Genomic DNA, 27,513 nt, shown 5'->3' with positions numbered 1-27,513 from the left:
CATAGGGTAGTTAAGGTTAGAGATAACGGTTTATTAAATTAATGTGATGGTTTAATCTTGAGATAACCTGGATTAAGCCTGACTGAACAGTTCAGCTGTCAGAACTGAACGTATGTGGGCTTGACAAGAATTATACCTGAGTAGTAGTATGTGGTTTGTAATGTAAATGTCTACCGTAATTTAATGCGGGGTTTTTTGTATCATGGAAAACATATATATTCATGTAAGTAACTTTGAACTTGTCCCTTTAAGATCTTCGTAATATTATGTTTTTATATCGTTGGACTACAACTATAATTCTTTTGTCTAGTTATTTCTGTATTACGTTGTAACTATTTAAAAATAATAGTACCAATTTTAGTGACGTACTCCACAGAATATAAAGTACCTTCACAGAATACACTTTATAGGCTTCGTTGTATATCAGGCTTCATATTGTAGAAGGTACGCGATCGCTACTTCGGTACAAAGTGAGTTGTTTGGGAGCAAGTGGTGCGCGCCGTGCATTACGCTGTCAATGAACACTAACTTAGTTCCTGACGGGGAATGTAGCGTTGGAAAATAAGATCGACTTTTTTTTAATATACTAACTATGAGTTTAGATTTCCGAAATATGTGTAAAAAATATTGTCTATTTCATTGTCTATGAGAAAATAAAACAATAAAAATGTGTTTGTACGTTTAGTCGATTATCAAATAATTTAAGGGAAATCATGTGCTTATTGCTCTGACTAAGAGTGGAATACAGCACTAGGGATTAATATTGTATAAATTTGTAACCCCGTTTTTCGCTTTCTTGTAAATGAAATACGTATTTGACCTATAATTTTTTACTCAAGAAATATCTATTTTGCTAACGCTACTTTATTACTTCCTCGCTGAAACGAGATTAAATTATAGACATTTTTAGAATTTCGTATCGGTCTTGATATTTTAAGATCACAGACGATTTGTTGTGGAACTTCTCTTCAAAATGATCACATTTTTTTTTCGAACTTTACTGAACTAATCGATGAAAGGAACAATTAAACAATTTAAATTTCAAAGTTGTTTAAATCAGAACATAATCTTTTTTGTACTTTCTTATTTTGTATATTTTGTATTAAAACGATTTATTGCTGCAGTCTGTACGAATTGTGACAAAGTGAATATTTGCGTTTATATTTCGCAAGGCTTTTATGTTTAGAAGAAAAATGTTTCAGTGTTCATAAGTAGCTGAAAGCTGAAACTTTCAAGAAAGACAACCGGCTGTTACGGAAACGGAAGTTGAACCGCAGACAACATGGCCGCCGGCCACTTCCTCCTGCGGAATTTCCTGTTACGGAGAGCTTTCAAAGGAACATTAGTAACATACTAAGATATATTCTAATGGTTTATATCTTTTATATTTATTTAATTACTCCTAAATTGTTTTTTACACTATTATGGTATCTATTTTCTTGTTAAAAATACTTTTACACTTTTAAAGCTAAATATACTTAAATGTATTTACGCTATGTATTATGCAAAATCGAGGTATCACCGTGACAAAGTTGCAGAGTTATGTGTGCTAGATAAGCAATAAAACAAGAAAGTGGGAAAGTTTTAAACACAGCCTACCCAGGAGGAAGTGACACCGGATGTGTCCGACGGTGGCGCAGTAGCGACCCCGGTTTCCGCCGGAGGTAGCACTTCCTTGCACGTGGAGATCTACGCCGTAGCATACGCCTACGCAATATGCTACTTATTTGTAGCAAGCGGAAGTTTCGTAGCATTTTATCTTTTATGTAAGATCGGATAGTAAAAATAAAAATGCATATTTCTATGATTAATGCTTTATTTATTATTTATTATAACATTGGCGTCTAATCTAAAATGTTAAATTCCTTAGGTACATTACAGTTACGTTAACAATGCTATATTTGAAAACTTTTATATTTTATGATAACATACGTAATCGCTATATAAATACTTAACTATATAAACATACGGTTATAACAACATCTAATATTACGTTTTACAATATGGAAAATACACGCCATGAAATTATATTTTTAAATGACGTTAAAATAACATTTTAAGCAAATAAAGTACTACATCATTGGTATATTTAATTCTCTAATCATAAGGTTTTTTTACATACACTTTATATTATATAGACATTTGTAATCCTATATGGAATTTAGATAAATATTAATTAAACATATTATATCAACTTTTTGACTAAATCGTAATGTGCTTTATTTTGGATAACAAAAGCTTTCTTTTTAAATAATATCAACGAGTTACATTTAATACACTTAGGTATGCGTTATGGAGATATAATTAAGTTTTATCCAAGCCAACAATTACATAGTATTATTGAATTAATCATAAAAGCTTGATTCACACAAACGCGTAAGGTAATATCATATCTTAAAATTGCATGTTTTACTATTATGATAAAATATCGCTCGCCGCCGCTTCGCTGTTGATATATTTGTGCCTTAACTAAACATTACTTCTTAGCAAAAAAGTATAGCAATATATAAGTATAGCTTTTGCAATTGCTTTGTTTAATTTAATATATCGGTATATAATAACACCGTGGACGTATTACGATATTCCGTTTAAATATTTTTAATGTTTATATACAAATTTACATCTATGCTTCTATTAGTACATGTATCATTTTAGCGAAGATTTTTTTTATATCAAATATGTTTGTATAAGCTTATAATTATTTTGCTTAAAAAGATTATATCAAGGGAGATATTGTCTACACAATTGACGGTTTATAAACACTATAAAGGAAAGCACATCTAAATATAAATCTAAAGTAACTCGCTACCTTTGGTTAGATTATACATTTTGTTACGATTAAAAATTAAAAAAAGTCTCAAGTAACTTAAAGCATATTTCTAAAAAAACAATGAATCCAAGAATTTAATTTAAAAAACCGATTCAATATAAATTTAAGACGTGAAATATAAATTTACAAATACCAATATAAAGAATAGATAATTAACTTATCAAAGTTACAAGTTTAAGTAAGTGATAACATAGACATATCATCGGCGCTTCGATATCGCATGCTGTGTTCACGAGGCCATTGTGTTGCTGAAAAAATACAGACTAGTTAACCATTAAACAAATCTATGACCATTCAATATGAAATGAAGATATCTCTTCAATTTTTAGTGTGTTCAAATGTTTTTATACGTGTATGTTCACCACAACGCTTACTAGTCATCACTTTTATCGATATTCTTATTTAATTTAGAAAACACTATAAACTAATATATAATGCTAATTTGTTTAATGTTTTCAATATAATGAAATACTAAACAAATACTACAACTAACATAACAATAAAACAAAGCGCACTTACACAAACATACATATGACAGCTGCTATATTTAAATTGTAAAGCCTTGCCAAAAATAATAGCAAATACCACATTAAAAAATTGTAAGAAACAGCTTACAGTTAAAAGTATCATATATAAATACTGAAAGCGATAGAAGAAGAAACTTGTGCAACAAACTATACCTATTTTTTGTGACATTTCTTTGTAATATTCTTTCGATTGCATGCAAGACTTTTTTTCGAACGTGCCTTGCGAGAAAAACGTGCTGAAATTACATTAAACTTAGTTTAGTATTATTACATGTATAATTTGAAACTTTCAATGGACTTTAAAGATAGAACTTTGTGTAGAGTTTTTTCACTAGAGATTCTTAAATGATACCAGAGGGTCTACGACAAAAATTTGCATGTCAGTTACGAGAACGTGTCAATAACGCCATCGATAAAATTCGTGTGATATATTGGTGCACTTTACCAATATAAATTTTGTCGAGGACGTTACGAACACATTCTGACGACAATTCGTAAATAAGCCCTCTGATGTTAGGCGCCTACAGTTTAAGAACAGCAAAGTTGGCGGAATAGCATTTGTAGTCAGATGTTCTCAGTCTTTTATTCAGGGGCCAGAAATATATGTCTAGTAGAAAACAGGAACATTAATAGTTTCTTAATAAATATAACGCTATTGTAAGAAACTGCTAAGGAATGCAAAAGTCATTTACATGCATGTTTCTAATTCAGTGCAAATAATTAAAATATAATTTTACCAGTGTAGTGCATATTTCGGTACATGTCAGGACAATTGCTCGATACCTGTTGAAATTAAAAATATTAACAGTTAAATCTGAACCTGAAAGATTTTATTACACATTTTTAGTTTGTCCATTAATATTTACACATGCAATAGCGTTTTAAAGTTATTTAAATAGTACTTCTAATGTATTTGTTTACTGATAAATATTAATACGGATTAATATGAAAATTATAAAGCGAAGTTTAAAAAAGTTGGTATGGTATATTTCATTGTAAATGTCCTGAAGCTTTTATTACATCATAATAAGATAACTAGCTGTGGTCCGCGACTATGTCTGTGCGGAATAAAAAGAAAATTAGTAGCTAGTGTGTTCACGCAGAGTACTCGTATATTCTATATCTTTTTCGAATTTCAGCGAGATCCGTTCTTCAATTCTAGAGATACATAGTAATAAATATCCATCCATCTAAACGTTCATTTATAATATGTGTTGTCTTTGTTACCATCACTGTATATATATAGTTTGTCGTTCAGTCGCTTAGTCTTTAGACCGCATAGCTCGGTTAGCATTAATTTAGCTAATGGAGGTGTTGTGTAAATAAATAATCTAACAGCTTGTCTATGCAAGCCTAGTGGACACTAAGATCCGGTAGCGATTTATCGTGCCTCGATGCAACTGCAACGACATCACGTTTAATCTTGTTTAAGCAGCCGTAACTTGGATGGGTTTTAAGATGAATTGAGTATTAAATGTGCCATCTTTACTAACGATGAAGAGGTAAGATTTGTATTTTTGTATGTATTGAAAGAACTCTAAAACTACTGGGCCTATTTCAAAAATTCTTTTACCATTAAAAAGCTACGTTATCGGCGAGTAACATAGGTTAAAAATTATCTAATTTCACGTGGACGAAGTCGCGAGCAAGAGCTATTTGATAAAATATATTTATGACTTTGGAGTCTCAAGTTTTTTTTTATAATTCAAGGTGACAAAATAAATTAAAAGCATGCGCGATAAATTCACGAATTGATGAAACATTTCCCCTTTTAGTATAGAGTTTTCAGTGTTGAAATGTTATGTAAGTATTTCCTTATTCTATCAGAGTGCACGAATTTTCGAAAATTTCATCTAAGAAGACTTTTACTACGTTGAAATTAAAAACATGTTAATATTTAAGCAAATTTCTAAAAGCCAGTGAACGTCGGCTGTGCAATATAAATATCTTGCTGCACCCAGTTTAATGTCCAACGCTTATCTTTAAAATGAACGGCTCAAAAACTAAAAGCGGTAAATTTATGAAAGTGCATCCTGTAAGTATAAACTTCAGTGCTTTCCGCTCTACCTAACGATATTTACTTGAAACTTTATAAACTTGTTTATCACTAATTAACGTATGCATTTATATTAGTATAGCTTTCGCCAGTGACTCCGTCCGCGTGGAATTAAAAGTAAGTAGACTTATGCTCTACGCAATTTGGACGTCAAACTCTAACAAACATCCATCCAAATTGTTTATTTAAAATATATTTATAAGCAAATTATGTAAAACAAAATATTAATTGCCACTCTATTACTCGTTTCTAAATCTCTTACGTTGCAAGTAGTACTCAAAGTAATGACGTCACATTCTGTGCTACATATTCAACGGCATGATTTTTTTGTTGGAAACAAAACTGTCCTTGGTCACAAACCCAATCAAAAAGAGACGATGTCAAAAGTAACACGCATTAGAAACTTATCACTTTTCTCTCTTGATTATATAGTTTTATTGTTATATTAATTTTTACTTACGGGTACTCCTTGTTTGTTGAAGTTAATGTTGGTCCTGACAGTGCGATGGTGTAGAGGCTGTACAGGACGCGCGTTGTTGCCTAGCGGAGCCTTTGGTGATATCTGGGAGCCTTGCATTAGACGACGGATGGCGTACATCTGTTGACAGTTTAGATTACTGAGGAAATTTTTAGTAAAGTTATAGAATTTTATTATATGGACTGTTTCCATTCACTAATATGTGACGAATTTATAGTTGTTAATAGTTACTTTAGCTTTTTAATGTTCATTTCTTTACTAAAACAACAGTAAGATGCAAGCAACTCTGTGTATGACAGTAGGTGTGGCAGTTGTTATTATTGTTATTTTACTAGTTGCCCGCGTCTTTGCTTGCATGTAATTAAAAAAAAATTACCTATATTACTCACAGATAAATTGCCTTTCTAACGGTGTTAGAAAGGCAATTTATCTTTTTATCTTATTTTATCTTTTTATCTAATTGTTTAGTTTTTGAAATACATACATAAATACAAATCTATCCTCTTTATAATAGTATAGATTAATATACGTTTCATTTGAGTAATACCATACATTAGTTAGAATTTCTCTTAGGATCAGCATTATGGAGTCAACTTACTTCTTGTTTAGAAATATAAATCGGTTTGTTGAATATTATCCAGACAGCCGTCTCCCAGCAGCCAGGGTGTGTGGTAGAGCCTTCATAAGTGAGGTACTGCTGAGTGTCAGGCAGTAGAGAACTGAGCGGCAAATGCTTGATAGGGAACGAGCTTCCTAAACAAATGAAGACACTCAAAACATACGATATAGTCAAACCAAAAAGATACAAAACCGTAATTTAATTATTTTCTTTGATAAATCTTACTAATATTATAAATGCGAATGTTTAAATGGATTGATGGATGTTTGTTAGAGTTTGTAGCCTAAACTACTAAACGGATCTCGATGAAATTTGACATAGATTTACAGGATAGTCTGGAAGAATATATATGCTACTTACTTTTGTTTTTTACAATTTCACGCGAACAGAGTAGCGGGCGAAAGCTAGTAGAATATATTATCTATGTAAGTATTTTTAGCGAACAGTTGATTTATATTAAAATTGTTGAATTTCGTCTTTTGAGACGTTATTTCTTGTTACGGTGCACTGATATTAATTTGTAAAGAACTTTTTATTTAAGAAAAATATCTGTTAAGGTTTTATGGAATATGTGAGTTTTAATTAATTACCATCCAACGTATATTTATTTTCACTTGATATGATAAAGCTAGAAATACGTAGATTCTCGGGAGTCCGGGACGTAGTTTTGGTCCAGTGCACTCTTTGATTTGATTTATTTACTGAAATATGCATTAATGCACATTGAATTTGCATTCTGCATTTCAAACAAGATATTCCTAAAGAAAATATGAGTGGTTCTAAAAGTACCGTTTACATATAAATAATTTATGTGAACAAAAACTATAAATTAGCTATGTTTTCTTACCTCTGAATCGTACATTACTGAAGGCGCTTGTAATCAATCTTAGGTCTTTGTTTATTGGCTCGCCGATCTGTAACACATTACAAATATTAAAGCTTTTATTTAATAAAAAAATTTTCAACACTTTGAAGAGAAGAAACGACCAGAATCAAATACATGTTTTGGCATAGATATAAAATAAAGTCTGGATTAACACTTTTAATCCCGAAAAACGTCAGGTTTCCGGCGATTACGTAGTTTCTTGTGTTTTCGTATTTTTTTAATACTGCGTATTTATTAATCGTGGAAAACGGCTATTAGACAATAAAAACTGAGGGATAAATAGATGCTAGGCTGCTTTAAACCTATTACAATTTTAATACTTACTTGAACCATAAGCGATATTCCAACTACTCCTTGCGACTTGTGTTGGGCTTCGGACATGTTATGATATAGCTCCTTGTTGAATCCATAAAGTTGAATCTAAAAGAAAAAAAAATGTTCTTCAAACTTTCGTGAGATTAACTAACTAACTAATTGATCTGAAATAAGTCTTCACGCCTATATAAGGTTTCTTATTAATAAATGACACTTTTTAAACCCTTTTGTTAAAATCTTTTATTGTCTTTATAACAGAAACGATAGTGTGTTTAAAATAAAGTATTTCGATTTGAAAACCTATAGTTAAGAATGATATAAAACAAAAGAAGAATAAGGTAAAAGGAGACGAGAATACAGTGTTATTTTAAGACAATTGCACTGTCATTTACTGGAATAACCCAATTAAGATAAATTAAGAAACCGCAAACGCCGCAACAATTGTTTGCTAATAATTAACTAATTGGATTGGTTTCGTATCACAAGGTACATCATTAAAGAAAGTTGTCAAAGAACAAGAAAGAAATATAATGTATTATTATTCAAAAATAAGAAATAGTATAATGTATTTGTATTTAAAATTAAGATATTTTAAACAAAACGAATTCAAATTATACAAAACATGCATAATACAAAGAGCCCTATTGAAATAATTGCTACAAACGTCGACTTCCAATGTTAACCATTGAACAATCGTATCCAAACAGAAGAGGTTAAAATAGCTAAAGTTGGAAAGTTTATTTCTCGAGGGACTAATAACGACTTTCCCGATAATGACAAGAACTTTGAGGTGTTAATTTGTAATGTAGGAGATTGTAAGAAACTTTGTGACTCTAATATAATATAATGTTTAAGAAATAACGAGAAGGTAAAAGTAATAAAGGATGAATTTTTATCAATAGAAATTTTACTTTTAACGTGTATTTAATGTTAAAAATCATAATTCTTAATACAATCGTATTGGGACGAAATATTCCGAAATTAATTATCAGCTTATTAACTAAGAATATAATTTTAATCTTCTAAATTAACATAGCTGCTGCTCGCGACTTCGTCGACGTGAACTTTAAGATATTGTTACTCAACGATAATGTAGCTTTTTAATAGTAAAAGAATTATTAAAATCGACCGAGTAGTTTTCGAGTCATTTCAATATGTATAAAATACAAGATACAAAAAGTATAGATAACATGGTAACAAACTAGAAAAGATATATTTTAAAGAGTAGATAAAGTAAATAAATTTCTATGTGAATAGTGTTGAATGCATAATTTTAAATACATTTAAAATGTAAGATGTTATCAGGCGAGTGCGGATTGCGAGCGAGGCGGCATAGTTAGCGAGATCGCCAGACTGTCTGCATTGTTCACATTGTTGTGGTCAGGTTTAATTAATTGTTTAATAATAATTTTGATGGAAATTCACTGGATCTATAATAAGATATTTATACTCACTAAGAAAAGTTAAAGCTTTATGCAAAGTTTACACTACGAAAGCTGTATTTCTTAACTGTCCCAAAGAAAGTATTTGCTAATAATTTTAGTTCATAAATGTATTACAAATTTTACAACAGCGATCAGTAAGGTTTCCCTGAAGAGGAAACTAAGTAATTTGTTGTGGTAATTAAAAATAAACTTTCATAGATCTTTTGTTAATAGTTAATTTATTTAAGTTAAGACTTTTTGTTGTAATTATTTTTAAATTTCATCTGGTTTTCAAAAATGTTTATTTATTTCAAAGTTATTTTGCATTTTATTTTGTTTGTAAAACGTGTTAAAAGATGCAACGCAATGTGTGATGAATTAAAAATGTAAAAAAAACTATTATATAAACGCACCTCTCCAGGAAACGTATGATGGTCTATCTGATGCTCTGATCCACGATGATCCTCAAGGCCGTAGTGGAAGTAGATCTCCTCGAACTGGTAGCGATAGGAAAGCGGGCCCCCACTTATGTTCACCTGGTGTTTGGAGTCCTTGTCGACACGGAACACTAAAGACTGGCCCGTGTTTTGGAGAACACCACTCACCTGCACAAGACCAACTAGATTACACTTTGTACAAAAGTCGTATAAATAAGAAACCTTACGCTTTATATATTATAGTCAAAAATGGTTTATTTGTAAAAAAAACGATTTTAAAGCCAACGTGGATTTGTTTGTATGGTGCGGTTTTGTTCCACAATATCTTATTAATCGATTCTTACTGATTTTAATTTATTTATGTATCGATGAAACAGTATGAAGTCTCTTAAATTCTGATCGTAAATATAGAATAATTAATTAGAAATCTATTCCTTGTATTGTGCGTGTTATCCTGTAATAGATTCAACAGATTTTTAACGTTGATCAAAATAGATTAAGGCGTGTAACATGGAATGAATCAGGGTGTGAAACGAGTGGTTTCCCCGCTGCGAGGCGATCCTATCAATCAATGGGCCCACCTTGATTACAACCTTGAAACTTACTGCGCTTTGAGTACAGATGACGGATTACCGCTACACACGCGAATGGAACAAGGGAAATTTTTATACATACAATTTTGATAATAGAAATTTTAAAAAGAAACCAATAATAAACATTTAATCAGCTCAAAAACACACTGCGAGGTACACATACGTTTGAACAAAAAATACAAACAAGAAAAAGTAAAGTTTAACTATTAATAATCATAAATAATGAAATGAAAAATTGCAGAGAAAAAACATGGACTTAATAAATAAATGATGTAAAAAAAGGTTGAAATTAAAAAAAAAACAGTGTAAGATATCGATCATAAAAATAGATATTAACGCCATCTATTATTACTAGTCAAAGTTTCCTAAATTGCCAGTGTTTATTGCCAAAACTCGATGTATTTTTGTAATTAGAATAATATCGTTTAATAAATTTACTTATACAGCCACAATATTAAATCTATCCTTATCTTACGAGGTCAAGTGGAATATTACACGGTCAATTTGGTAATGTAATTAGAATTGCAAAGGACAAAGCGTAGTGTAATGCGGCAAAAACTAAAGCACCCTCACTCCAGTCTAGAACGGGACCGGCAATGTATGTTGCAAAAAGTTTGCGATAGTCGCCGGTGATAGTCTATCGCTTCGCATACATTACCATGACATTACCGGACTGTAATTCAGTCTAAATGAATAATTACGCACGGACCCACTTGGAATATTCATTGGGCTGCGTGTTTGGTAAGGTGATACGTTGATTTTAAATAAAGGAACCGTACATTCAAGAAATCTAAACTATTACCTTATAGTAAATATTACTTCTTACTAATAAAATAAATGCGGAAGTTTAGATGGATGTATGGTAAAAGGTATTTCCAGAACGGCTTAATGGATCTGGATATAATTTTGGTAAAAATGTCTGGAAGAAAGTATAAGCTACTTACAAATGTTTTTATTTCGGCGCAGACGGAGTCCTGTGCAAAAGCTTGTCGTAGATTAATACTGTTAAATTTTTTGCACTTTTTCGATAATTTATTTGAAAAGATGGAATAAGAAAATATTGCTTTAAAGCTAAACTACGCGAACATTGCAAGGATTTTTCTGTCTTTTTAAATGTAACTTTTTTTAGTTTTAAAATCCATTAGATTCCAACAGAAAATTTCTTACGATTTAATCAAGTTTTAAATACCGTATATTTTGTTATTTAAAAAATCAAGTGCTTTTAAATACTTCAGTGAACATTTTAAAATTAAACTCAGGTCTTAGCTACTTACAAACATTTGCAAGGTGGTAATTAAAAATACTGTTATTGAAATCTTTCCCAACCATTTAAATAAAACTCGAGTCGCGTCTCTTTCAATGAGAGTAAACGCGTCTATCACGGCTAGCTTAGCATGTTTTAGCGCGGGATTACACGCCTGTAGCAATGTTAATTCGCACATTTTGCCGGCTTTACACAGATTTTCAAACCGACGCGTGTGAAAATTTAAATTTTAATTTGTTTCGTATCGCGTGTATCAACGGGAATGGGAATGATTCAAATATGAATAAACAATGTGATAGTATGCGAGATGATCTATAAATAAACTGTTTTGTAATTAGTTAGCAATAGTTTCTATTGCCGGAGGCCAGATGCAAATCATTCCCACTCATTTAAAATAAAAGAGTAAACAAGAAGGGAAGATAATCATTTATCACTTCATCCCTTATCCTACTCCTGTAGGGTCGGCACGACCATACGTCGTCTCAGTCATCACTCCCTTTTCAATAGTCTCTCCTTTCACACAAACAATCCATCTTTTTCTAGGTCTACCTCTACCGGTGTGCCCTTCCACATTCAAACTAACGTTCTCCTTGTAACATTCGATTCAGCCCTCCTCATAACATGCCTATAACCACTGCTAACCATGCTAGAAAAGATGGGGAGATAATGCATTATCGGAACTCGATTGAACGATCGGAAAGATGTCAGATGCGAAAGGCTGGGGCCGCATTCTGTTAATAGGTGAAGGTAGACAAAGGCTGATGATGATGATGAACGCCAAGCCAAGTTGAACAAAGGCTGATAGGGACCTACTATCAGTCATGGTATACCTTGTGCTTGTCGAATTGTATGTCCCTCAGCCAGGGGTCAAAGAGTAGCTTCTCTGGCTCGACATTGACGGGGCTTTGGCGGCGCCCCTTGTTGCACATGCTCCATTGCGGGTTAATCAGCCCCCAGAATCCTGGACCTGTGGTGGAAAACAGTCATTAACTTCACATATTTATAACTAGCTGCCGATTTCTAAGTCGTTTATCCCTGGGAATAGATTTAGCATGAAGAAACTACACTAAAATACTTCTTAAGTATTACATAAAGTTAAGGATAAGATACACACAAGAGTGTGTGTGTTATGCTTTATGAGTATACGACCTATGTGTAATCTCCCTTATTTAGATTAACAAGAACACAATGACGAATCAAAATTCATTACACATAACGTTACTCAAACATAAAGCGCCCTATTCATTGCCATTAAATAGTTCCGTAGAATTGAATAGAAATTCGGGACGCCGCAAAATTTGGTCATCGCAGTGCACTGGTTCGTGAGTAATGTTACATTATGATGTAATCACGTCCGGTGAGACGTAGCCTATGTCCCTTAACATTAAAATTTTATGTAAATTGTACACTATATTTGTATCGTAAGTTATCCTTACGTCATAGAGTAACAAATACAAGATGCCAAAGATTTTTTTATTTGTGATTTTTGATTATTTACCTACTGTTTTTATTTCAATTGACAATTTGTATCCTTTGTTATTAAAATACGGCTTAATCATTTAAGTTAGAAAATATTGCTGTTAATAAATTTATGTTATGTTATGTTATGTTTTCGTGTATTAAATAAATGCAATATAATTTTGCGTTAATAGTCTATACTAATATTATGAAGAGGAAAACTTTCTTTGTTTGTAATAAATAGGCTCAAAAACTACTGGGCCGATTTAAAAAATTCTTACACCGTTAGAATGGTAATTTATCTGTGAGTACCATAGACTACATTTTTTCATTTCTTTATCATCCTTATTAAATTTAACGCGGACGAATTCGCGGGAAAAGCTAGTGTTAAATATGACAGCTCAGAATAGTCTTAAAACAGTTTTCATGTAAAATCACAAAAACAAAAACAACATGTTTGTTTCAAAATAATTGTCAATTGTGTTTTATAAACTATACACTGCCGGCCAAAAGTTTGAGACCACTTCGAAAAAATTACAATATTAAATAAAACTCCATAAGTCAGTGCTCTACAGATTATTTATTTACCTCATTAAATAGGGAACTTTTTATGTAAATTGTCTCTTTGCCTATGATCTTCATTTTATTGTATTCATGTAAGAATATCTAACATGTTAAAGGGAAGTCGGAGAACCGAAAATAGATAGCTAAGTACGGTCGGATCGTAGACTACAATGTAATGACACAAGTGAGCGCGCACTATCATTAAGATTGTATCTACGATCATTACCCGGTATCATTACCCGGATATGTGGCGCACGCTCTACTTTCGAGTGACGGATAAAAACATATTATCGATATAATAAGATATCTTTTTGGAGGGCTTATTTTGAGAATAGTTGTTAAGTACATTTTTTTATATCCTAAGGTGGCAAACGAGCAAGCGGCTACCTGAATCCGCCAAAATGGCGAAGCGACCGCTGCCCATAGTTATTCGCAATAGCGAATGCGTTGCCTACCCTTGATCGACGGAGGAGGAGACGCATATAAAGAGGTTATTACCCCTTCCTACGCGTCTCCTGCACCGTCAAATCCACGTTCCCTTCCCATCCTTTTCGTATAAGAAAAAGGGTGGGAAGAAGAAGAGACTGAAGTTGGGCTACCGGTACCACACTCATCAGAAGAAACGCGGAATTGCTTCCACTTCACGCCTGTCTTCTGTGTGGTCTTATTTCACCGGACGAGTCAACCCATTCGTGCGAAGATGTTATATTTCTAACTTTAAATATTTACGAACATACCTGATATTCCATCATATGTCCACCATTCCTCCCAACTGCCTGTTATATCTGAAAATTAAGCCATAGTTAATTACATGATTATATTGTTATTTTAAATATTTTGTAGAAGTTTTCATATATAAAGGAGTTATTGGAAAACAGTAAAATGGAGTAGTAATTGACAAGAAGGGTACTGACGAAATGCGTATACACATGCTAATATAGTTCACGACATCGTACGACTCGAGTTAGTATCAGCCCCTTTAGACAAAGTAACATTTGATTATCGCCATCGCTGATCGAAAAGTCAAAAATCTATGGAACTGAAAATAACAATTGATAAATAACGCATTCATTACCATATATTTTGACACACTTTGTCGATTCTACAGGCGACATTGCTAATCGAAAGTAGCTTTGTCTGGAGGGGCAGGACACTTTTGTAACCCTCGACTGCTTAATTGAGTAATATGTCCGCCCCTCGTAAGTCAAATATCGTGACTACTTGCATGCTAATACCAGACAGGTTAGTTATTATGGATGCAACTGCCACATGCCAGTTGCTTGATAGCTAGTATGCCAGTAACTGTCATGTCAATTCACGTCCTTACATTGCTCGTGTCCTTAATTTACCCAGTGTAATGAATCCTAAAAAGTTAATAATAAGTACCTTTAACTGAGAGACATAGCAGAGTGAGGAACAGCAACGACCACTGGAGCATCGTGAATCAGTTCACTACGGGCCCCGCATCTGGTCTGTAGAGTAACAAATGTTTTAGAACAAACAAACTAATAAAAAAATAATATTACAGACTATATAATGCTTAATAGTTGTAAAAAATGTTCTCCTTTCCTTTCAAACCCCTTCAAAAATTTAAGTCTTCAGGTCACAAATAGTATTGTGACGAATTAGTTACAATATACTAACGTATTACATAGTAACATTACGATACAGCTAACATTATTATATGACCGTTAACTAAAACCCCTTGCATCCCCGTTGGCCCAGTAGGACTAACTTTTAAAATAATTAGTTTTTTTTTTATAAAACAACAGCGTAGTCAACATAAGCACTTTCCACATTAACTGGAAACGCAACTTTCAGATACACCCACATCCGGCGAGCAACGAGCTTTGTCTACCAACCGCTGTTCGCTTCCTGTTTGGCTCCGTATACTTTTAACGACTAGACTAAATACCATACAAATATCAACTCTAATACCTTAGAATAAGTACCATATTCGAATAGATCTGTTCGAAGCCAGTTTAGATTTATGCATTTCGCAAATGTATTTTTCACAATACTTCTTTTTCGTTGGGGAAAAGTTCATATTTAATGAACCATTCATTTTGTTGTTATTGTTTGCTTACGCTAAAACATTACATAAATCATGTTTTACAGGATTTTTAGGTTGTAATTAACGTAATATTTTAAGCAATCATTACTTATGCTATGAAGTGTATCTGTTTATTTCCCGCCGTCGGTAAAATTATCAAGGTCGTAAAATTTAAGTTTTTCAGTCAGTGTCTTCTATTGGAGTTTATAAGAGTTGGCAGCCCTGAATAACAAAAGCTCCCCATAGTTATCAATAACATTTGGCGTCGCCCCTCCGACGCCAGTCTGTCCGGCGCCACGGAGTCTGCGTCTTCCGAACTAAATTGTAGCCGTAAAGTCTACACATTTATGCTATTGAAATATAAAAGCTACTAGTAAACAGTTTTATGATTTTTGACTGTATAACTCGATGATAAATTCAATTAACATTTAAAAGGAAGTTAAACTAATATTTAATTTTTAGAACATAAGTAATTTACGTAAGAAACACGTAACCCCGTAGCCAGAGCTCGTAGCTGTTAGCTTGTAGGTCGTAGCTCGTAGGTCGTAGCTCGCAGCGGAATGATAGCTTTTTAGCTTTGAAACTCTGTTATTTCGATTTTAAAAAGAATGAAAGGGATGATTTTATGTTTTGAAAAATAGAAGAGAATATGAATTTCACACTAAGGGTCTCCCTAAGCGACCAATTAACGACGGTGCGGTAGTCAAAGTGAGAAATCACTTCGGGACTTCTAGTAAGCATTAAAAGACTGCTTGTAATAGGCATAAAACTCAATGATAATTAACAAAAGTAAAGCTCACAAGCGTACAATTGGGTCGACATTAGCGTTATCTTCAGCAGATTGCGGTCACTGGCTTAAGATAAGAATGTAATTTCCTCCTACGAGTTGTATCCTTTTTTAAGGATGCCGAAACAACCCTCTTATATAGCTAAATGTAGTATAAGATTTATGCAGACAAATGGAATATGGTAAACAAATTATTTTTGTTCTTGTTCAAACAGAAGGTTTGTAAACTGTACTTACATTTAGACTATTGGAGTGAAATTTATGTAGATTAGTTTTTTGATGTGCAAACCATAGATAATACTAGCTTTTCCCAGCGTGGAATTAAAAGAAAAACAAACATCATAAAGTAGCATACATGTTCTTCCAGAATATCATCTACGAGTACATCTATACAAAATTGAATCGACATGCGTTCCGCAGTATAGACAACAAACTATCATCCATCCATCGAAACTTTGGCATTTATAATATTAGTAAGAAGTAAGATTAAAGTAGTTATAGTAAATCATCAGACTAAACGTAATTATGTACTATTAGACTACATTTTTATGAATTAAGAAATTCTTTGTCAAGTTACCAAAACTATTCCTAGTACACAAAGTGAACACAGACATACCAAAACAGTTAAAACTAGCTCATTATTTACATTTCACTATAACACTGTGAATCAGTGAAGTGTAGCAATTACTTGGTGCTAGCTTTCAACGAAGACAAATATGAATTAGTCGTGTTAATCGCTGCGGGGCATGCGAATGGGAATTTATTCTTTAGGGTGGTCTGTTAAGCTTACAACGCAATAGAGCAAGCACCAGTTTTTATAAACAACAGCTTATCGTTGTAAAATCATAGCTTGGACGCTGTTTATATTATTACACTTTAAAACTGCATTAACATTTGAGTCCCTAAATCTTTTTTCTACTCAGTGTATAGGTATATAGTCTTTTGTTTTTAATCAAGATGGATGGATGTTTGTTAGAGTTTGTAGCCTAAACGGTTTAACGGATCTGTATGAAATTTAACATAGATGTAGAACATAGTCTGGAAGAACACGCAGGATACCTAATATAATTTTTTTTTAAATTTACACGGACAGAGTCGCGGACAAAACCTAGTTTAAAGCCAGGATAAAAACTTGTCCGAAAAAATCAAATCGTAACCTCGACAGTGGTACAAAGTTGTTGCTAGTTGTTACAAGTTAAAACTTGTTTTCTATATAAAATACGTTTTTATTGTTACATTACGATAAGCTTGAATTTCCATTCTGTTTGCGATAAACATCTGATTTATTAAAAATTGGATTACCCTCGCGAATAGGAAGCAACAATACAACTCGTGTATTTTTATTCAAAAATTTCGCGGTAAGATTTTCAAACCAATCCAATCAAACAAATTTATCAGAATGTATTGGAGGGATAACGTATCGAATTCACCCCCAAACGAAATACAAATAAAACATTTCGTCGCCCTACACACCGTAATGTAATGGCATTTTTTATTTTTTTAAAAAAGGAAGAATGTTACTATGTTGAATCGTGGTATTAATTTTATTAATAGTAGCGCTAATTATTTAATATCAATAGTTGGTCGCGATTTCATCCACGTGAAAGTAAAAAAGAATATAGCCTATGCTACTTAGTGATAACACAGCTTTTTAATGGTGCAAGAATTTTTAATATTGGGCCAGTAGTTATTAGTTATTTCAATACGTAAAAAAATACAAATCTTTTCACTTTTTAACATAAGTATAGATTAAAATCATCACTCAAAGGTGATCACATATAGCTTTATCACCCGACCACTTATGCATATAACTTATTATAAGTTGACATTAAAATCGATTTCTTGCTTATCAGACTACGACACTTTGACCGAATTACATTCGTACATCATTTATAAACAATTTTATGTATGGAAAATTATAAAGTGAATAAATCTTGATTAAAGATTAAAATAAATCGATATTCAAACTGTCTTTTATTCAATCTGTTATAGGTGTATTATCAGACAAGTTTGTGTTTGAAGAATATATTACACTACGATGTACTTGTAATGCAAGTAACAAGTATAGGTTGGTGAGTTAATTTAGTAGAGTGGGTTTGCTCGTGCATTGTCATCGCTTGTTTATCGCCGACCGAGCGTGCCGGCTTAATGGTATTAAACTTGAAGAATAACTGTTCTTTGAACTAAAGATTTGTTTCAACTCCATAAATAAACTTAGTCACAGTGATATGGGTACTGAGTAATTTATCCTCAAATTAATAAAATAGTCAAATTTAATTTACTCTAAAAAAGATTGTTTACTTTTGTAATAACAGTTTTAATGCTAGTAAAAATGATGTGCGATTGTCAATTGTTTCGAAGCCAATTCAACTGTTTATTCGCACAACTAAAAATCGAGTAGTGTAATCTATAAGCTTAAAGCACTTCATGCGAATGTTACATCTCATAACGTCAGTTATTACGCACCCTAAGAAATTTATAATAATACTACTAAGATATAAGCGATATATTAATTTGTTTTAAAACGTAAAATACGAGTCTATTGAGACAGAATTATCAGTTAACGTTACTGGGTCGATTTCAAAAAATCTTTACCATTAGAATGCTACGCTGAGTAACATAGGCTATATTTTTTAGTATTTCATAACTTCCCTCAGACGAATTCGTCAGCAAAAGCTAGGCTCCAATTAATATACTCGTTACAATAGTTCGTAGATATCTTTAAAGTAAGCTTCAAGTAGAGATCATAACTGTAAATGTATAACGTTTCATGTTTGGAGCGTTACGGTTAAGTTTGCGTTTTATAGTTTCCTAACTGCGGATACTTTAGCACGTAAAGCGATATCCAAGTACGCTCATAGTCATTCCACAAGCTTAGAAATAAATAAATAGAAAATTCAATTGGATATTTATGGCACTTACCATAGATGAGTTAGGTTTATCTGAGTGTCGTTAAGCAAATGTTTTCTACCAAAAGTGAATAGTTTTAAAAAACATTACTTTTACTAGTACACTAACGGTATTACTTTAAAAATAAAAATGGTACTGTTTAGTAAAATGTGACGTTTAACTCTTTGTGATGACTGAGATGACGGATGATAGAGTTATTTGGAGGACGAAAACCCGGCGCGTTCGACACGCTACGGTAGTAGGGAATAAGAGATGACAAAGTAATAAAGTTGAACTTTGTTTTGAATACTTCATTCATTAACAAAATAAAGGAATTTTTTGGGTGCCTTCAAGAGCAGTGTGAATCAGTACTTACTAAACTAGCGCGTACCATTCTTCGACTACATCTTCACCTTGGTCTAGGTGGGATAGTGGTTAAGCACTGGTTTATAAACGATAAAAAAATTAAATGAATTATGTAAACAATACTTTAAAAATGTACAAAGTTCAGTCAATCTTTTGTGATTGCAACATGACGTAGCAATTTTAGTATTTGTAATTATGCGTTCACAGGTCTGATGTGATTGCCCTCAGTACGCGCGGGGATGCGCAGTAAAATTTAATATTTATACCACAAGCGCGGCGGAATAGCGTTGCAACTAGATTGTTTCGTTGCTTATTTAACAAATTGTTTACACGCTTTTCTTTCCGAGGTTGAAATTGGGTAAAGCTCTGTATGACTGAGGCTACGTAAAGTATAATAAATTGCCTAAAACCATGATCTTTTGAGAAGTTTGTTTATGAAAGTTTAGTTAGTAATTTCTACAATTTTAAACAAAATAACACTCAACCGTGCTCATATAACTTAAAAATCGTTTAAAACCCATCGATCGTTCTAAAAATAGACAATGGAAGGCTTAAAGCTTTCATAGTATACAATTAAATATTTCTAATTACTACTTAACCCATAATTTTTATTGTTTTTGTACACATACTTTTAAATTTGTAAACGTATTTGACCAGTAATTAACTTTTAAAATACTTTAAGAGCACGCGCACACTTTTGACGAAACTATCGCACAACTGTTTAGTCGCGCTTTGATTCATATAAGCATATATGGAGGTACACACGATTTTTAGTTGTGCAACTAAACAGTTGAATTGGCTGCGTACCAATCGATATCGACAATCGATATAGTTGAGCGATAATTTAGTCGAAAGTGTTCGACCGGTCTAAAGATATTTAAAATTATTTAAAGTAACTAATAATATATGTTTTGTTTTTAAATATACGCTACACTGTGATTTATACGAAAAGACTTTCCTTGTAACAGTATTTTTAATGTTTATAATATAATCCTTGAGTATATTTTTTTCTTAATAAGTTTTAATACACAATCATGTGCTTTACTTTTTAGTTTAATGACTGAGACTTGACCTCTGCATGCCGTATTTTGTTTTTTTAATAAAAAAAAATCTGCCGTTCTTTGGCTGTTTCGAATGGCCGTCTTGGTGTTCCCTTGAATAATACAGAGTCGGTAAGACTGTTCTTGTTAATATTGCACACTCTAATTATCCGAGATTAGTTGGGTGATGTTAGACGCAGCGTTACTACGGCATTAACATCTCGAAACATCCAACTTGATAAGATTAACTGTACATTAAGCTTGGGGAAATCATGTTAACTAGTTGAGAAAACATTCCTTTGCGTTATAATAATAACTAGCTACCCTATGTGTTCATCCAGACTATCTACATCTACATCTGTACTAAATTTCATCGAAATCCGTTCAGCCGTTTAGGCTACAAACTCTAACAAACATCCATCCATCCATCTAAACTTTCGCATTTATAATATTACTAGATTTCGCCTGCGACTCCGTCTCCGTGGAGTTCAAAAAGACAAAAGTTAGTAGCCTATGTGTTCTTCCATACTATCCTCAACGTCTGTGACAAATTTCATCGAGATCCGTTCAGCCGTTTAGGCTACAAACTCCAACAAACATCTACCCACCCATCTAAACTTTCGCATTTATAATATTACTAGATTTCGCCCGCGACTCCGTCTCCGTGGAGTTCAAAAAGACAAAAGTTAGTAACCTATGTGTTCTTCCAGACTATCCTCAATGTCTGTGCCAAATTTCATTGAGATCCGTTCAGCCGTTTAGGCTACAAACTCTAACAAACATCCATCCATCCATCTAAACTTTCGCATTTATAATATTAGTATGATTAGCGTAAACAAATCACGCACTGATAACAGGAATACACTAAAGATAAACATTCTAGTTTAGTTGATAGTTATTTAAAATGTATTGTTATTTTTTTGTACTACTGTTCTGTTGCTGTTCCTATGCGACTTCATCCGCATGAAATTATAAAAAAATCATTTTATTGTTCACATTTGTCAAATAATCAATTGCGAATGTCAAAATGACATGACATGATGTCAAACCATGCCTTTCTTCCTTGATGTTGGCAGTAACTTATGGTCTCTTTCCCACATTAGAGTTTTTACCTAAAATATTTACCCCTAAGTTTAACGGCGTGAAAATATATGGCATAAAGCGTGACGTAAGTGTAGGGCTTTTTATTAAAAAAAAGAGTTATTCGAAAATATGCTGTGATTGCTGACTATTAGGCAACAAAGAAGTGTGTGTTTATGCTTTATTATATTAGTATAGATTTAAACACTTTCTTTTACATTGTTCTATAACAAAAATCTCAAACATTTACAGTCTCGATGCTTTTAAAAATTAGTCCAAATAATTCTTAGAGTAATTCGTTATTTTACTTTTTAAAAAATTAAAACAAAAACATTCAATTAATATTCGCGTGTAAGTATTGATAGAGATTAATTCAGTTTCAATGACTTAGCAAATTATTATACATTGTTCAGTAAATAATAAGATAATTAAAATGGTAGATGATTAATTTTAATTACACTTAACGGTCTCCGAATGACTTGTGTATTCTTTACACATATTTGTCTGACTTGATATGGTTATTAATGACTAGCTTTCACCCGCGAATCCGTCCGCATAGTAATTAAAAAAGTAGGTAGCCTATGTTTTCTTCCAGACTATACTGTTTTACACGCCAAAATTCATCCATTTAGCCGTTTAGGCTACAAACTTTAAAAAAACATCCATCTAAATTTTCGGATCTAAAAAACTTTGCATTTATAATATTAAGAAAGAAGTAAAATTATTCAACAAAAAAATCTTAATTTATTGTAACAACGCTTATTTAAGTTATAAAGACATGAAACTCGTAATTTTATCAATTAAAAATCCTCATTTTTACCTGACTTTAATTAAAACCTTACAAAATTTTTAGAACAGTTTTGTGGAGTTCACTCAATGTCTATGACTGTTCTACGGTAAACGATATATTTTTTTAACTGAACTATGAAAAGGTTTTGTAGGTTTTTATTATTTTTTTATTACTTCTTGTATGTTTCTATTTACTATCTATGGTTCACTATAATCAGGAATCGACAGATTAAACTATTCGGCTTCTGGCGCTATAAAAATGTTTTGACTATAATTATTACCTGTATTGTTTCTCCATATCTCAAACTAGCTGTTCCCGTGCGAGTTCATCCGCATAAAATTATGAAAATTTTATTTTATTGTTCACATGCGTCAAATAACCAAATGTCAAAATGACATGATGATAAACCATGGCAACTTTGCTTCCTTGATGTTGGCAGCAACTTATGGTCTCTTTCCCACGTTAGGGTTTTTATCCAAAATATTTACCCCCTAAGTTTAATGTCGTAAAAACATATAGCCTAAAGCGTGACGTAAGTGAAGGGCTTTTTATTAAAACAAGAGTTATTCGAAAATATGCTGTTATTGCTGACATCTTAGGCAACAAAGAAGTGTGTGTTTACGCTTTATTATAATAGTATAGAAGTATAGATTACGTTCCCATTCAACTATTTCGTGTATAATAACATTAAAATACTTTGTTAATTACTTTCAAATGTAAGCGTGGATGGCGAAGCACAAAGGCCACGTAAACGGATACCCTTTGTTGGTTCACCTCATTTCCTTGATTAGTACGCGGTTATAACATTAACGTGCAGACCGGAGCTACTTGTTTGTGTGTTTATCGGTGTTTATAACTAGTTTTTACCCGTGACAGTCCGCCCGAAGTTATAATGTTACTAAAGAAAATGGTGCTTTCTAATGGAGAAATAATTTTTGATATCGGTGCATTAGTTTTGGAGACTATTCAAATAATTAAATGTTTTCTCTTAATAACATTAGGCTGAGTAGTTAATAAGAATTGTATGATGTACAGCTTAACAAAAGTAAAAACCTAAAATTAAATTATATGTAGTAAAAGTTGATGGCACGGAAAATAACTATAGATAAATCATGTTGAAACACGTGTAAAAGCGCACTTTATTTCATGCCTTCCAGTTTGTAAGACGTCGGAGTATTAAAGCAAGAAGAAGAAAATTTAATCCATAAGCCATAACTTTCTTTCAAAAAGAACACTCTTTTACAAAGAGCCTCTTTGCCGTGACTGCGTCGGAAAGTTACTCGTTCCTTAACAAGGATCTTAGAAAAAATGGATGCGTACTTTATTTATATTACGTTAAATGGAAAAATAAAAAAAAATGTGCACATGTTGAAGTAATTAAATAAATATTTTAAGAAGCATTTACAGTCTAGTTAAAAATATAACCAGCGGTTTTGCAAAGTAAGAAGAAGCTTACAAAGAAAGCGTATCGTTATCATACAAACTCAGTTAATTACGTTGAATAAATATATTATCTATACAATAATTTTAAATTAAAAATAATTCCTTTTCGTTATTAAAACATTTAACAAAAGTTTTAAGGATATGAAATTTTAGAACAACATTTCGAATTGTTACAAATGTTTACCTCCTTAAAATTGTGAGAGCAGCAAATATAATGCCGCATCCATTATTTTGTACATCTATTAAAAAAAGGCGTTTATAAGTTCGCTATGAAATGAAGTGCGGGCACCCCGCTGTTTAATATAACGGCTCATCTGTTCACCTCAGACTGGCGCGGAATATGCCAAACTTTCACACGTCAACTTTTTGCAGGTCGGCCGTTTTATGGAACAACCCGCGGCTGGAATGAGGGTACGTAAATTTTGTAATATCTCCTAAGTTTAAATACTTTTTCTTACAATACGCAACGTCAGTATAACTTAAAATTATAATACGACTAACTAACTTCAATTACTTTTTTTACATTTGCTTAAAATGTTTTAATCTCTGTTTAATTAGTAAAATTAATAAAAAAGGGTACGGCCTTAATATAGACACTAGTCTCCTGTCCAAAGGGGAAAATTAATAAAGTTTTTTTTTAAATTTAAATGCTATGCTATATTTAAAACTAATGTTGTACACATATAGTCCCATCTCAATAAAATATAAAACATATTCTGTTTGCTTAAATATTATTAAACTTTAATTAATAACGCAATCAGGTCGTTGAGAGATCTTAATTAAATATTATTCGGAACTCAATCTGTGAACAGAAGTAAAACTTCCGGTATTAACACTTGAAGCGCCACGCCGCCGCAGCGACGGGACAACTTTGCAACGAAGCAGGTGCGAATCGCTTCTAAAATATGTTAATCCGACCTAGTCTCTTTAACGTGTTTGAAATTCAAAAATTAGACGACTTTTCTCGAAGTTTTCAATCCGGTATTAACCGTATCATGCGGATGATCCGATAATTTACATCACAGGGTCGTGGTTACCAAGTTTTTTACGTTAACGAAATATCTAAGTTGAGAAAAAGTCATAAAACATTAAAACATTGCTTTTAACTTCTTCATCGTAAAACAACTTAGAAGTACGTGACACATTAGTGACGTAGCACCATGTACTTCAGATTTTTGTTGATTTTTTCTTAAATTATGAAAGTGGCAAACGGGCAACAAGCCGCCTGATGCATTGAAATGGCAAAGCGACATCCCGTAGACATCTGCAATTGCATGTATTGCCTTTAATCGACGGAGGAATATTTTGCCTTTCTATGTCGTTATCTCCTCCTCCGAAAAATCCACTTCTGACAGTTTCCTTGGAAGAAAAAGGTGGGAAAGGGAAGTGGACATTCATGCAAAAGATGCTATGGGCTCTACCATGATTTTCATATGGAAGCCGTTGCATGTCAAATCACTTTCTATTTTTTTCCCTAAAATACTATTCAACGTAATCCATTAATTCAAATGATGGAAGCGTAGTACAGTGATAATAAATTAATTTAACAAAATAGCATTTCGTGGTTCGTGGTTCGATGAATAGGTGACATCGGTGTATGTCGGAATAATGCTCGAAAAGTTTTAAGTAATCAAGGAATATTGATTGGTGTAGGGTAATTCCACGTTGTAATACAGACATATCGAAGTTGATACGAGTACTTAATGAAACAATCGATCATCAGACCACTATACTCACTGAGGGTCCTGGGCTTATACTAAGTTCGGGAAACTTAGGCCTTAGTGTCACACTGGCCTAGTAAATGTCATTGTACATATTGTGAAATTTAAGTATTGAAATTTTAACACCTCATTAAAACGTTTACTGCATCAGGTAAAATCTGGTGCAGCGGCGGGCCCAAATGGGCCCCCTATGGTATTTCTGCCAGTGCGTGACAGGTCTTTCTAGACCCACCAGCACTAGAATAGATTAAATTGCTATAATAATTGTGGAAACGTAATGTATACATTTTATGTAATGTAACATGTATAACTGAGATAATCGTTTCGCATTAACGAGAGGGACGTAGTTTTCTTTGTCTGTATAAGCTTAAATACCGCGTCAGGCCGATATCGACCTGTTACGCAGTGAAAATGTTAAGGAACTGAATTCTTCCTCAATTATTGTTTGACTGTCCTTAGGCTAGAGTGACCCTGTTAGAGAAATTGATTAAAGAAATTTATTCGCACATAATTAAAGCTTACTAAAGTTACTAAACTCAGATATTATTTTTATTTTCAATTCTCAAAATTCCTTAACGGATCTAGTATGAAAGTCCACATAAAGAACTTTTAATTTCACAAACTCGAAGTCGCGTGCAAAAGCTAGTATGTAATAAACTGATAATAAAACGATTATTAATCCAATAAATGTATTAGATATTTAAAGTAAACTTGTTTTAATTGTATGTTTATTGCAATAATATTTTTACTAACGCAGCTTGTTATTGAGGAAAACGTTTGCATTATGGATGCCCTTAGATAACTTTAATATGATAAATATTATCACTACAGAGGTCTCTTGTGGGTCGAAAATATTCAATAATACATGTAATTAAACAATTAAAAATATTTAGATGTTAATAAGTTTCTCGTATTATTAATAGTATTTTTTTTATTTTACAATAATGAAACTTACAAGACGAAAAACTTACAAAAATAGAAATGACGTATCGTGTTTATTTGTAAGCCCTAAAAAACAAAAGAATTCTACTTATTGACTAGTTTTCACCCGCGACTCCGTCCGCGTGGAATTAAAAAAAAAAACGAAATTAGGTAGCCTAAGTGGTTTTCCAGACTATCCTCTACATCTACACCAAATTTCATCAAAATCCGTTCAGCCGTTTAGGCTACAAACTCTAACAAACATCCATCCATCTAAACCTTCACATTTATAATATTACTGTGATATCTGATAAAATACTCTATGGTGTTTTTAAAATTAAGAGAAACATAGTAACTATTTGTAAAAAAAAACTAAGAAATAATGTCCTTTCTTTTGAATAATATCCACTTTACATTTATAGTAATCTAACCAACATACTATGTTGTTTTGTAATACTAGAATTATTTTAATGGAACAAGTCTTCCATCAGACGTGATTGTAGACTATTATAAGACTAATAACATTTGATAGCGATTCATTGTAATAGCCCTCTATTTATGTCAGCGTACATACTATGTGTATTTTTATCACATTTATAACAGTCTTCGTTTTAATTTTGTTTAAAAATTTTTTTACCAAACGTCGACAGAGTTTCGAATTTTAAATTTTTTTAATTTTTATTAATAATAACAATTTGTAACTTATTAGTTGTACAAGCTATGAACATAAATAAAATAATTTAAATATGTCATAGAAAGTAATTAATTAAGTAAATTTAATATTCATTTTAAAATGTTATAATTACGTACCTTCAAAAATCTATTATAACTTCTTGAGTTACGAAATTAAACTGAACAAATTTACAATGAATTAAAATTAAATTAAAGTCAATTGTAAATAATACGTAAAGTTTTTCGCGTTAATTCATCGGGAGAGCAAATCATTCCCAAGCACGTCCGTTCCGCGCGAAA

The 27,513-nt window shown here is 32.3% G+C and overlaps 1 protein-coding gene across 2 annotated transcripts; it reads right to left on the bottom strand.

Moving 5' to 3' along the window:
• Positions 1–1,846: 1,846 nt before the first annotated feature.
• On the bottom strand, positions 1,847–27,513 carry LOC106105625 (carbonic anhydrase-related protein 10). Of its 2 annotated transcripts, XM_013286047.1 has the most exons (12): positions 27,352–27,513; positions 14,838–14,923; positions 14,189–14,236; positions 12,260–12,396; positions 9,549–9,740; positions 7,721–7,816; positions 7,358–7,424; positions 6,490–6,644; positions 5,874–6,011; positions 4,095–4,140; positions 3,511–3,593; positions 2,996–3,078 (listed from the first exon to the last, which is right to left on the bottom strand). In XM_013286047.1, exons 2-11 carry the CDS (start codon positions 14,887–14,889, stop codon positions 3,511–3,513), a joined length of 1,014 nt encoding a protein of 337 aa, XP_013141501.1. In that variant the 5' UTR covers positions 14,890–14,923; positions 27,352–27,513; the 3' UTR covers positions 2,996–3,078. The 2 variants fall into 2 exon arrangements, with proteins under 2 accessions (XP_013141502.1, XP_013141501.1); XM_013286048.1 differs by lacking the exon at positions 3,511–3,593 and having other exon boundaries at positions 1,847–3,078.

This window comes from Papilio polytes, unplaced genomic scaffold (assembly GCF_000836215.1).
Source record: "Papilio polytes unplaced genomic scaffold, Ppol_1.0 DF822845.1, whole genome shotgun sequence".
NCBI classification, from domain to species: domain Eukaryota; kingdom Metazoa; phylum Arthropoda; class Insecta; order Lepidoptera; family Papilionidae; genus Papilio; species Papilio polytes.
This window is presented reverse-complemented; position numbering and strand designations above follow the sequence as displayed.